The following is a 14207-nucleotide window of genomic DNA, read 5'->3' as shown; positions in this document are numbered from 1 at the left end:
ATATATATATATTTGACAAAAATACTACCACTACTTGTGTACAAATTTGAAATATAATTTGCGAAAGACAATTGCCCCATTTATTTAAACAAATCTTAATAGGTGTAAGGGTTAGGGGTGGGGTTATGCATGTTTATAATTGTGTCTACTTTGTGTGCACCAGATCTTTGTAAGTTTTAAAGTATAAAACTGTAACTGTTTTAAAATGAATCTAAATCATCTGATGCAGATTATTTGATTATATCTTTATCCCCTTCAGGAATGGAGGAGGATATGGATGGACAGGGGACTAACCAGTTCTCCAGCCCAGACCTCTACATGCAGTCTGGTTGTCCTGAAGATGGGGACATGGGTTGGGTGACCTGGGCTTGGTCTTTTGTTCCAGCCATCGTAGGCACAGAGGAGGAAATGGAGGAAGGCCTCTTCCAGCAGAGAGAGACAGAAGGCATCTCCAACAATCCACAACAACGCACACCCAAAGACCCCATTGTGTCCATAGGCTTCTACTGCACCAAAGCTTCTGTTACCTTTAAGGTAAATCAACTGTTTAAAGAAATGCACACATTGTCATGAATTAGTTCTTTTATAAATACCATATTGAAGTCAGAATGTGGGTAAGCACACATTGGGTGCATGACAGTTCCGTGTGTACAAACATAAAATACAAAAATAAATAACCCCATCTTAATGTCAAATATTAAAATGAAATGGTACAAACAAAGGTAGACGAAGTGCCTTAAGATTTGCCAAGGTTTAAAAAATGTCAAGTATTCTGGATCACACTGCCAGGAAATACATTTGATATACAGTGATGCAAATTAGTCGCTTTTCAGCGCCTCCCGCTTTTTTAACGCTGATTTGGGTGACTTGTGTAATTCGTGGAGAACCGAAGAGTTTTCGTTTTGGGGGGGGTCCGTCAGTCCATCCGTCCGACTGACGGACGGACAACTTCTCACTTCAAAAAAGAAGAAGAAATCTAGATCGCAAAATAATTAAACAAGCGAGTGCCTGTTTTTCCTGGCCAAGGACAGGTTCATTGAACACAACACGAGCGTCTCGTCTCGTCTCGTGTGGAAGGTGTAACGGAGAGCATCGGAACGCTGCTCCAGCTCTTCAAATATCGCAGTACCCATAAGGAGCCGTACACATGCCGCAGTGTTTGCTAGTCTGTGTCTTTAGTTGTAAGCACAGTGGCGATCTGTTGTTATTAGCATCTGGTTAGCTAGCTATGCTAACGAATTTAAAGAGCTTTTCTACAACCAGGTGGAAGAGAGCTCTCTCCTGAGAGGCTCAAATAACCTCAGCTCAGTGAGGTTAAGGCACACCTTGATATGATCATTATAGTTATTAATGAGACATTAGATACTCAATTATTAACAGGTATAAAATACTATATGACAGTAACAAAAAAAAGTTGTTAAAAATAACAAGAATAGAGTTTGAAAGGGGAGTGATTTGTAAAATATCCATAAAGAAAAATCTGTCATTGTCAGATGGTATATTACGCTGTTTTTTTTCTGTATCGAATAGTTCTCTCTTTTTTCACCATACCTGTGTTTGCATCACTGGATATAAATATAATTAAGGGTTAAGAGGTACTTAAAATAAAATATATTTTAGATAAACAAATGCATTAATTACAGTGGCTATAAAAAATAAATAATTATATCCAGAAAAACATAAAAATATGGATAGATGGTGAAGATAAAAATATGAAGTTGTCTATTTCAGCAAAGGTAAAAACTATGTTGTATAGGTGGCTATTCTTAGGGAAATGTTGCAAACATTGTAGAGATGAAGGGACAGACATAAAGATATTAATGTATTAAGTATTTTACGTTTTCTTGAATCTTATACTGTATATTGTTGTGATTTTCAGTTTGAGAGTAGCTTGATCTTCAGGAAGTAACAACCCTCTTTGTCTCTGTGTGGTTTAGGGGAGGGTAGTGTAACCACTAACTGGCGTCTCGGGTCACGTTAATGTTTTAAACACCAACATGGTATGATGACTATTCAGGGAACGGATTCAAACTTTAATCCTGTCTGCTCAGAGTATCTGTCTGTCTGTCTGTTCTGTCTGTCTGTGTCTGTCTGTCTGTCTGTCTGTCTCTCTGTCTGTCTGTCTGTCTGTCTGTCTGTCTGTCTGTCTGTCTGTTCTGTCTGTCTGTCTGTCTGTGTCTGTCCGTCTGTTCTGTCTCTCTGTCTGTGTCTGTCCGTCTGTCTGTCTGTCTGTCTGTCTGTCTGTTCTGTGGTTCACTTGTGTTGAATCCGTTTAATGGGACAAATACCTTTAAGGAGAGGTAATCAGGGATGCTAGTAGCTTTTAGTTTAACTGGCTTTATTAAGTGTTAGTACTCATATGCTATGCTACGTTCTCAATCGGTTAGATTGTTTCAGGCCTAGCTTCATTCATAAATGTCCCAACAGTCCAGCTTGGGTAATGCTTAATTGGCAATCTTTTTTTTTGTAATTAGAGTTATCATAGAAAGACAGAGCAATTCATAATCATATAATTTCACCTCCTTGCTCATGGCTCCCACGGGACCTGCGGGTCAGATAGAGTGACCTCTGCATGTGATCAAACCATCCGAATGGAAAGAGGGCAAGGAGTGAGGGTGAGAGAGTTTTCTCCATCAGTAGGGATAATATGGCACAGCTGCTCTTTGCTCAGCACCTGCTTCCTGTGTTAAAAGTTGAATGGGTTAGGACCTTCACTACAACCACATTTTTAAAACTGGACAACCTCAAAGCATCACAGCTCTGTCCCCCTTTCACTTCGAACAACTAGGTGGCCAGACCCAACCCACACTATCTCTACACACAGAAAAAACGCTCTTCAAAATCCTTCACCTGAATACTCAACACACAATAACTTATGCCTTTTCTTTGATAAATTCGACTTAATACTAAACAAACATTGACTTACATTTTTCCCCTACTTTAATAAATGTTCCTGAATACTCAATAAACACATCAAGTTCTTGGTATCTTGAGCTGTTTTGTCATGTTCTGATTGTATAATCTTATAAAGCTAGAAGGGGCCTAGACAAATGTCATCTGTCCTTGTGTGGATGTAATCATTTCTGTGTTTTTTTAGCATTAGTTTCTAATGCCTTTTTGCCCTATACGCTAATCCTTAAATAGCTTTTATATATTTTTCAAATCATATATCTGTTTCATTAATCAATCGTGAGCACACACGCACCCTCACAAAATGAGACGCATATTTTTTTAAGTGTTGACATTTTGTGACATCTCTGTATTGTTGTCGTAACCGTTACTTACTCTGTCAAACAGCGCATAGCTTTCACTAGTTGTCTCCAGATATGGATTGCTGCCATTTTAAGACTTGATTAATATGTTTTTTAAATACCTTATCTACTTTCTGAATGTCACAAAGTCTCAACTGTAACACAATATTTGTCTTTGTATTGCTTCACGTTCATGGTCTTTTCCTTTACTGTATATTTGTGTGACACCTTTTTAAGCATTTCCCTAATCGAAGTTGAGTGGTATCTTTACTTATAATTTAGGTTCATTTTGAACCTTTTATTACATGATTGCTGTCTCTATATTTTCAGCTGACAGAGACCCAGTCAGAGAGCAGCTACTACAGCCCTCAGAAAGTCAAGTCCAGAGAGGTCCTGTGTGTGGAACAGGAGGGGATCACTATTGAGGTAAGATGCCACAGCTTCATTCTTAAGAAATATGTATGTTTTAAAGCCATTTATTGTTTTATACTAATCTATTATCTATTAAACAGCCCCATGTCCAGTTAAAATATCAAAATAAGAAAATAGGCACACAAAATGTACAGTATATAAACATTTCTGATTACATATTATCTCAAGCTCTGGATTGCAACTTTATTTGTAATATTAAGGGTGATAAATGTTTTAATCTGAAAAATATATATTATCTTCACAACATGTACCCTTGTGCAACCATTAGACAGAACTATACTGTACAGATCGCGGTTTCCCCCTCTCTTTCCCACTATTGGTGTCTCCTTATTCACAGTTGGACAGAAGTTCATCTTATTTCCTTCCTGTATACATTTTAAAGCCGCCCAGGTCTCTAGTCTCTGCCTGTCAACACATGAGAGTTGAATCCTAGTTGGCCCCAGTCTGATCTTTTCCGCATTTGCTACTTGGTGTAAACAGATAATACAGTTTTTCAACCTTATTGGCAGTTTACCTGTATGAACTAGGAAAGGGTTTTCTGCTCCTAAGCTTACTACCACATGTGACAGTTTTGAGAGATTTCCAATTCTGGTCATTTATGCTTTTGGTGGAAGAGGGAGAGTGAGCCTTCTGAACTGGGACCAAAAGTGAGAGTGTTGAAAGGCAAAGGAATGGCTAATAAAATTTGGGAAAACCATGCCTTGTAATGATTTTGTGGTGAAATTTAATGTTTATTGGATAGCTCTCCGCTTAATTGTCGGCCGGGTAGAGCAGAGTCAACCACACTGCTTGCAGAGTCTGATGGACTGCTACCACACAATCACATGCACACACCACTCTCAGGTCTGACCCCTGATCTTTTTATCATACCAGAATAAGCCCACCTTATTGTTGAAAAGTCCACAAAAAATGGAGTCTTCATTCTTAGTAAGAAAGTAATATATTCATAGAAATTCTGTAATTCTGTTCTGTTATATAATAGCTGTTAAAGACTCTTCCTCTGTTTTTTATTCCAGGTGCTGATGATGGGGGAGCCCTTCTTTGATTGTCAAATAGGCTTTGTGGGGTGCCGGGCATTCTGCCTGAAAGGCATCATGGGAATACGAGATTTTGAAGAAAACATGAACCGACTTGAAGAGGTAACAACTGCTGAAGAACCTCAATGAAAAATGTAAAAAGCTTAAAACTTGAATGAGAAAGATAAAGAAAGAAAAAGTAAACACCAAGACGAGAGATCACTTTCACCTGAACCCTGTCTCTGCAGCCTCCATTGCTACCGAGAGCCTTCACACAGAGATGTGTTATGGTTTGTTTTGGAAAAGGCAAAAAGACATATCTTTGCCTTTTTGAAACATATGACTGTGTCAGCATCAGTCTCGCTATCTGCTCATTGACAACACTTTTGGGCTCAATCCAAATAAATGAATTTTCATCGACTACCGTATTTTCCAGACTATAAGTCGCACCTGAGTATAAGTCACTCTTATATAAAAACGTGTCGTTAAGATAAAAAAAACATTTATAAGTCTAAGCTTCGGTGTTTAAGTCTTATTTATCAACTGAAGTCTTCATCCTCTGTGCCGCTATTAAACGCTTCCGCCAACTCCGGTGGAAGTGTTTAACAGCGACACAGAGGTGTGGATGAAGCATCATGTCCTGCTTTGGGCTGTCCTCAGACTCTCCATCAGAATCTGCTCCGATTAGACCTTTCTGAATTCCGAAAGGATGATGTCGGTCGTCACTGAAGCCCATGCTGTGTCCATCCATCCCACAACATCCTGGAAAGTTACGTGATGCATCCTCCCAGTTCTTATTATACATCCATGATCCTCCCGGTTGCCGTGACTTTTTTCTTCTCCGTGGTACAGCAGTTTTCAGTTGTCACGATTGTATACAGTGCCATCTATTGGCCGGAGTTTGAACGCAGTCAGACACAATATATAAGTCGCTTCGGAGCATAAGTCGCAGGACCAGCCAGACAGGTGAAAAAAACGTGACTTATAATCCGTAAAATACGGTATGTATTAGTTGTGTGTAATTGATTATCTTTCTAAGCTAGATCTATGACGTATTTGCCAAGAGTCCTCTTTAACATTTGTGCCATTCCCGACATAAGTTGCATGCAATATATTTTCATCATCCATAGTCGTTTTTAATCATTTCACATTCAACGGCCTACATTTAATACAGCACTTGGCTACATAAAATGTGTCCCCCAACAAGATTCCATAGCAAAGAATGGTCTATTGTGTGTCCCAGGAATTACTTTCTATTGTCTACGTTCCATGGTTTTATTGAAAGGACAGTATTTTTGTGACATCTGATAAAGTATTGTTCACATTCTCATTTTCTTTTGTCACTGTAGGATGCAGTGTTCATCAGCTGTGGGGACAGCCTAAGCAGTAAAGGAATGACCTACCTCACCAATTCCCTGTTTGACTACCGCAGTCCCGAGAACAACTCTGTCAGGGCTGAGTTCATCCTGGAGACTGCTAATCACAAGGTCAACATATGGGACATCAGATATCAGAATGTTTGTTTCAGATTTTTTATGGAAACATTCTTTTTTTTTTATCTGTTTAAATAATGTAGATGTTTTGAGGAAAGATGGCAGAGACTATACCTTATGGCAGAATTAAAGCAGTCAGTTCCAAACCAGACAACAGCCAACTCAAAACACACCTCACACCTGGCCCTAAGGGCTAACACACTTATTTAACCAACAGCATTAAACATAATGAAATCAATGATGCTGTTTACATGAACAGCACATGCTGTTGACACAGTCCTCACTAAAACAAATACGTTTCTTTATTTTCAGAAATATAAAGTCTTCATTGCCAAAAAAGAGAACAAAAGATGATTCTGTACAGATATTACTGTGGCTTAAGTGACTTTCTCAAAAATGCAAGAAAGGAATACAAATGTGGTTAATACAATACTTTATCCAGGTCACACAACAATAATCCAAAAATATTACATTCAGTCTTTTTTCAGCTATTATCTGGAAAAGCTCAAAGTACAGCTCGTATCATTTTAAATCGTTACTAATTAAATACAATAGTGTGTACTTTTTAAATGCAATTTCTTATTTTTCTTTGAAATAAATCATTTAAATGTGTATAACTGCTGAATATCTGTCAGTCTCCGGGCTGATGGCTGCAGTAGAGGAATTTTCCTGCCATCTGAGCAGTAGTGTTGAAGCCATTATTAAGATGAGATAACTCTCAGCTCCAGTGTTGACTCTGCTCAGAAATGGTCATGATCCTCAATGAAGCAATTGTTTGGACATCCATCCATCCATCTGGGCGGTGGTGGCGAAGCCCATAGGTACTTGGCATGGGAACCGGAAGGTCACCGGTTCAAGTCCCCGAAAGACCAAGTGCTACCGAGGTGTCCCTGAGCAAGACACCGCTCCCTACACTGCACCCCGGGTGCCGTACATAATGGCAGCCCACTGCTCCTAACACAAGGATGGGTCAAATGCAGAATGTACATTTCCCCTCTGAGGGCCGATTAAGGGTACATAAAAAAGGTATGAAGATGAAAGAGTTAAAGGTTTTGTTGTTAATTCATTAGCGGTTTTGAAACCAGCCACTGGCTTTGATCCAAAAGCATGCCAGAGCCATTAGAGGTCCCCTAATAAATATTACTCATTAACCTGCCTTGCTGATAAGGTTCTATTGAAATGTCTGTTTAGAGAAGTTGAGTGTGTCCTGGATGGGGGTGTTGAATATGTGGGCGAGGGGGGCTTCCCTCATTCATTCTTTCTGTTTCTTGCTTGTTCACTTATTCTCTCTTTCAAACAGTGGTTTTTGCAATATAACTTTTGCTTTTAAATATTGTCTAACACAGGGTCAATAACTCCAACTTGCACACGAATAAGTGATGAGTGGTAACAGTTTATCCTGGTATATTAAAAAAGATACAAGTTTTTGCCAAGATCTAGATTGTAGTTGTTAACAATAATGATAATTGTCAATGAATAATAGTGACAATTACAAAATAGTTGAATTATATACATATTGCATAGCACTCATACTTCATACTTAAGATTGCACAAATGTACATTAAAACAGGTTTAATCAGAATTGTTGGATTTGTCATAAAGTCCTTTCTTTGAATAGATATGTCTTTCTTTCCATTAATAGTTTGTCGCGTATAAGCAATTAACAACAGAACTGATGTGTACCAAATGACTACCCCATGCACCATATACTTACTAATGCGTACATTTAGTGAAGTGTCTTCTCTTTATCATAATTTCTGAACAAAATAGTTGAAAAAGGTGGTCGGTTATCATTTCACCCCAGATTCAAGACATACAGTACCTCCTGCCATAATCAAGTCTTTTACAACAGTTCCAAATATCAGTGATATTGTTGACCTGTAAAAAAAATTCCAACAAAAAAAGATTAACCCCTTAATTACCCTTTGTTTTATCTCTAATTTGCCCCCTTTGCCGTATCCACCATGACCCCAGGCACTGGCACTCTTAAATGCTGTGAGTGTGTTTGCTCCCTTTCTGCCATGTTTACCTGACTGCTCTTGTTTGACAGGAGACCTATACGGAGATAGCAGGCATTCAACGCTTTGGTGCATTCTACATGGATTACCTCTACACAATGGAGAACAGCAGCAGCAAAGGTATTGTGTAGTTCATTCCTTCTCAAAGAGCTTGTTTGCTTAACTTGCCGGCCTTTCTTCCTTTTCTTTATACCTGTCCTGTTCTCCTTTTCTGCTTTCTTTGCTTCTCCCTTCTCCTCATCCCCATCAATCTTTTACTTGCTGTCTTTTTGATTGTTCTGTTCTGTTGTCTCGTCTTGTGTTGTCTTCTGTTCTCCTGTTCGGTTCTGGTCTGTTCAGTTCTCTTGTCCTGTCCTCTCCTGTCTTGTCTTGTCTTCTCTTGTCTTGTCCTCTCTTCTCCTGTCTTCTCTTGTCTTCTCTTCACTTCTCCTCTCTGCTCTTGCTTGTCTTGTCCTCTCCCCTCTTCTCTTCTCTTTTCTGCTCTTCTCTTCTCTATGTCAAGGAGCCCCCTGGTGACTTGAATAAAGAGCTGTTCTTGTTTGAGTCCCCTCCACCTGGTCCTTGACCCTTCCCGTCCTCACTCTCACCCCAAACTTACCTGGAGGGCGGCTGTCAGAGGTGTTTAGTCTGCACTGACATGTATTTGAGTTTGTCTCTCCCCGCTGCTTGTTGAAACACTGTTTTTCTTTACCTGTAAGCTCTTGACAAAGTGAAGCTAATTAGGTGTCACTCTTCCTCGCAGAAGCCTTAAGATAGGCAGGATTTCTCATTCCTCAGCTGCACCACTCAATAATGTTTATACAGGTCTGAACGATCTGAATTTCCCATTAACGGATAAAGTATTTCCCCTTTAATTCCAAAATATTATATTTGGCTTTAGTGTGCAATGTTCAGTGTTTTTAATTCAATGTTGTGACACCTGACTGACACCACAAGTTCTAAGGTGCCCCCCCAAACCCACCCACGTGAACACACACACACACACACACACACACGCACACGCACGCACACGCACACAAATACATCTAATACCATCTCTATGAAACTCCTTACTGTGGGTAATAGCAAAATGGTAACAGTAGAGCCTTTTGGCCCATGTCTCCCTTAATTCTAACACAACATGGTGTTAGGGCATCATGCTTCATGGAGTGGAAACGACCAGTTAGAGTGATAATTCACTTTGGCATAATTTTGGTGATATAGTGTACAGTTGTCTGTAGATCTGGTTAAACCAATTGAACAACTCACACATATTCATTGATGTGTTATTAAGAGTTGAGTGTCATCTATGCTGTCTCAACTACCTACACTTGTTCCCTTTTTGTATTCCTCTTTTTGACTAGGCTATTGTTTGCTCTTGCTGTCAGCTACAGATAATAATCTAAATTTAAAAAAAAACATTGATACTGTCATCCTGAGCTGTCAAAGTCATTTCTGACAGCAGGATAAGTGTCAGTGTAATTCCTGCGGGACGGCTGTGGTTACCCTTGCCAGTTGGAATGCTTCTCTTCTGTCAGTGTTTCTGTTCTTCTCGGACGCGGACCAGATCCAGTGTCAACTAAACAAATGAGTTTCCATTGCCATGGGACCAACATAAACTCTGAGTCAACTGAAACACTAACCAACCTAGGTCACATTCACCATTGACTTCACATTAGAGTAACGCTGCAGATTAAAAACTTTTTCCTAAATCTTTGGAAATGGAGACACTTTTAAATCATCTAAATTCCAGCTAATTTAAGCCTCCTCATCATTCCACTGACCGTTCTAACTGCAGCCATATGGTTGATATTAGGCCTAATCCATTGCAGCCAAATCTCACTGAAGAAGGGAAGGGGAAGTGGCATTGCACATGCCCTTTATAAATCCCCAGAATTCAATGGAAGTTTCACCCCATCCCCCGACCTATGCAGCTAAAATAGTTTAACTCATAGAGTTGTAAAAATGTTTGGTGCAGTGGTAGAATGTAATGAAAATAAAGAAAGTTGTGACCCTTTGTCCTCTTTCTTCCTCACTGCCATTCATCCACCCCCTTCATTGTTTTTTAATTTCTCCCTTTTTATTGCCGGGGAGCTGAGTCTTTCAAGTGGCCCCCTGGAACAGGGGCCTGTGATGAATGAAGGGACAGCTGTGTGAGAGATGTGGACATTTGGAATATTCATCATTCCAGTGGGTCACGGCTGTGAGAGCTGTTCCCTGCTGCTGTGTTACACCAGTGCCAAACATTTTTGGGGATTCTATACTTAAACACATGTACATGAAATAAAAAAGGTGACATATCCATTTGACTTGTTTTGCACTGACTGATAAAAGAATCCTCAAATTGTAATTGCACTACCCATTTAGAATTTCGCTATTGTATGCATGTTTGTTTCTGTTTGTAGAGCCTCAGGACTTCTCTGTGGTGAGTTTGGAGGAGGTAGTACCTGCCGTTCAAGAGACATCAATCAAGAGGCTTGTGGTGGGAGCTTTGGAAGTCAGACTGCACAGCAGTGCCGTCCACCGCATCCTCAAGATGGTCACCTGTGCCATGGAGCACGAGTATGAACCCTACTGCAAACCACAGCCAGGTCAGTTATCTCCTACAGTTGCTCCATCTGTTTCATTCAGCGTTCTTTAACAGCTGCAAAAACAGCCAGCTAACAAATGATAGCTTGCCATACTCCCTACACTCAACTAACACTTGATTCAATACTGTCTCTTATCATTTCTCCTTTTGTCTTCTCCTCCTTTCTACTCTGCACATGTTCAGAAAGCGCACAGTTTTCACTTTACAGTATCCTCATCACATTGTTATTTCCTTACACAACCCGTCTTTCAACACACAGCTGTACATGAAAGTAGTGACCTTTTGCACCACATGAGGGAGGATTAGCCAAACACCTTGTTAGTGGTAGTCCCTATGCGGCTATTGATGAGCTCATCCTTGGGATGTTGTGAAAGAACATGGAATGTGTGTCTGTGTGTAATATCTGTAGCAATAACTCTCATTTTTGCGAAACAATAACATCCGTAGGTTTCAGCTGTTTCAGCATCTGCGATAAATAATAGATGATGGGGTAATTACTGCAGAGCTTTTGACTAAAGCTGGGTAGGTCAGTGTGTTCCTTCCTGTTTCTATATGTGTCTGTGCTCAATCTGGCATTTTCTGGTCTGGAGAAGGCTCAGTACAGTCATTGAGAAATTAAGAGTAGATAAAAGAGGCAAAATGATTCACCAAGGTAGCTATTACAGATCGAGTGAGAAAATAATACATGCCTTGTGTTTTTTCCTCTCCTGCCCTCCCCTCTTCTCTCGTCTCCCCTCCCCTCCCCTCCCCTTCCCTCCTCTCTGGGGGTCAAGACTTGACTATATTTCTACTCATCTTGTCAAATTTGTTTTACTCCTCCTGATACACTTCTTGCTAATAACTAATGAAAAATCACTTCCCTCCCAAGAACTAGATGTGTGTACAGTATCACATTTTTCCTAAGATTAATGGAAGGAACACAGTAAAATGCTTTTTAAAGCTGTATCTGTTGAGCTGGACAAGAAAATCCAGGGCGTGACAGTAATAGTTTTTGTGTGCCATTGTGTGTTGGCCAGCACACTTTTGTATATCCTTTTCTGTCTGCTTTGAATACAAAGTTTTTTCGGGTGTGTAATCATGCCTCTGTGTACCATATCATCTGCATGTCTTTTATAATTTGAGTGCTGACTGGGGATATTGACTTGATGGCTGGCATATGATTGGATTGGACATGGCACTGCCAGATGAACCTGAAGCGGGTTGTGGCGGAAGGCCAAAGAGCAAAGCAGCAGTGGGATCAGGTTCTGAGCCCACCTTGGAGCTGGGAATGAAGCCAAACAGAACCTTTACTGAACTGAAACAAGCCCATGTCCTGGGAGCAGAGCCAAGGCGGCTCGGTAACAAAGTGCTCAGCTTTTGGTCCACCTCAGGCCCTGCACAAGGTTTAGTGGTTCAGTGCTCTGATCCCTCCTTACCTTGGTGGGCGCTGACCTTACTCGCCTCTTTTCCAAGTTGACTTGCTTCACTTCATTTTCGGACTTTCCGGAAGTTTCTGGTTAATTATTGATAATGGGAAACATCCACTGTAATGAATATCCCTTGAAAGTCCTTTTTAGAGCTTGTTTATTTTATTTAGCATATGAGGTGGTGGTTTTGTTGAAAAATACTTTTGTATTGTTTAAATGATGCAGGCCGAATAGAGAGGCACCCACTAAAACAAATTGGTGTGCTTTACAGCTGACCTGTCTATAAATCAGTCCTCCTCAAATCTAAATACTTTTTCACTCCCTCACTTTATTCAAATAATGCACCACAGGTGATACAGTATACTTGTGGTTAGATTCATTTCAACAAAGATTTATTTTTTAAATATGATGTTTAATTGAACACTACAGCCTCTTCAAGCAACTCTGCAATATGTTCTAATATTTGTTACAAAGCTAACATTTGTTTCTGTTGTGTCTCTTTAGAAATGGTTGAAGAGGGCCATGGTGCAGCTACTCCAGAAGAGATATCAAGCTTAGAGGAATTCATCCCAACCAGACTCACATTACTCACTCTCCTCTCAGTTTCCGTGACTGTCTCCATGGCAGAGTTCAACCTCCTTCACACACTCATGCCTGTGATCATGGGATGCAAGGTAGTGCACACAGACTTCATTCTTGCAAATAATATCTTGAGAACCTCGAGAAGGGTAATAAGCATGCTGGATGCGCTGCATAAAATAATTGTGTGAAAATCATACATACAAACTGAAATGGAGAGAGAATGATATAACCTCAAGATTGTAATACACATATGCCAACATAATTATAAAGAACAAATAATTTTAGGTACTAACTGAACCTTCGAACAGGTAACTGTCTTGCTAAAAAGGTTTAAATGACTTATAATGTACATATCTGAATATGTTATTTATCTAAAAAAAGATAACATTGTTTCGCAGTCTTGTGATGAGTTAGGAAAAGTGTGTATTGTATTGTTATACCTGACTCCACATTACTAAAGGTCTGCAATACTATAGGTTGGTCTTCAGATGCACAAGGGAGACTGATGAGGACATTTTACTTAAGACTTAACTTAGAGCAGTTTCCTGCCTTTAATCCATTTCCCCCTTTTATATCTCCCAGGTTGCACCGGTGCTAGTTAACGTGCCAGTGTTTCAGCCGGTGCGCCCTCTACCTGCTGTACAGTTCCAGGTGGAAAGGGTGAATGTTGAACACACAGTGCCCATGTATGCTCCAGAGCTGGTCAGCACAGTGAGCAGCCTCAGCCAGCATTCTGACAACCTGCTGCATCACTGCTATGCACACCTCTACCTCAAGGTGAGAGCCACACATTTCAACTCTGGCTGCACTGTCAGTACATTTAAAAAAGTGTGACATATTTCCAACAACATACTTGAGTACAACTCTTTTGACACATTCACATTCAAAGATTCAAAGGTTTATTATCATATACACAACTACTGTGTAGTTAAGTAATGAATGAAACACTTTGGTTGGTAAGGTTCCTTAACAATGCAATTACAAGCCATACAAAATAAATACAAATAAAAGATAGATCTGAGTTAGACCTTGCACATCTTTGTTTAATTTAGCATTTGCTCATTTGGTTCTCTTATTATAGTTATGTGCTGTTTAAGTCCGTTAAGAAACTATACCCTTGTAGGATTAATAAAGGATGCCTTATATTATCTTATCCTTTCTCATAGTATGTATTTGATCATGTACATTGCAACTGTTTAATTGAATGATTTCAATTTTACTGCGGTCTCGTTATCTAAAATATTGACACAAAATACTTCCTTACCGTTGTTTTTTATGTACCTTAGCCAGAAGTTGTCAAGTCAAACACATGGCCACAGTCGTAACTCCGCTATGAAATAACCCTAATGACCTTGATGACCCCTTTTTACTGGGTTGTAAAAATCCCAGCACTGAGCTTTCTGATGAGGACCAGTCCAACCCTGGTCTTCTTCATGATTT

The 14207-nt window shown here is 39.8% G+C and overlaps 1 protein-coding gene across 1 annotated transcript; it reads left to right on the top strand.

Moving 5' to 3' along the window:
• Nucleotides 1–261: 261 nt before the first annotated feature.
• On the top strand, nt 262–14092 carry LOC104967271 (vacuolar protein sorting-associated protein 13B-like). Its single transcript, XM_010796686.1, has 9 exons — nt 262–534; nt 3582–3677; nt 4700–4822; nt 6049–6186; nt 8243–8330; nt 10595–10780; nt 12690–12859; nt 13350–13544; nt 14054–14092. The coding sequence occupies exons 1-9, from the start codon at nt 262–264 to the stop codon at nt 14090–14092; spliced, it is 1308 nt and encodes a 435-aa protein (XP_010794988.1).
• Nucleotides 14093–14207: the final 115 nt, after the last annotated feature.

This window comes from Notothenia coriiceps, unplaced genomic scaffold (assembly GCF_000735185.1).
Source record: "Notothenia coriiceps isolate Sejong01 unplaced genomic scaffold, NC01 NC01_scaffold00037250, whole genome shotgun sequence".
Taxonomy (NCBI): Eukaryota; Metazoa; Chordata; class Actinopteri; order Perciformes; family Nototheniidae; genus Notothenia; species Notothenia coriiceps.
This window is presented reverse-complemented; position numbering and strand designations above follow the sequence as displayed.

Bases quoted from the DNA above. Each gene is read 5' to 3' on its own strand.
- LOC104967271 (XM_010796686.1), top strand. From the start codon at position 262: ATGGAGGAGGATATGGATGGACAGGGGACTAACCAGTTCTCCAGCCCA. The intron at 535-3,581 runs GTAAATCAACTG...CTATATTTTCAG, and splicing joins AAGCTTCTGTTACCTTTAAG to CTGACAGAGACCCAGTCAGA. The intron at 8,331-10,594 runs GTATTGTGTAGT...TTCTGTTTGTAG, and splicing joins GGAGAACAGCAGCAGCAAAG to AGCCTCAGGACTTCTCTGTG.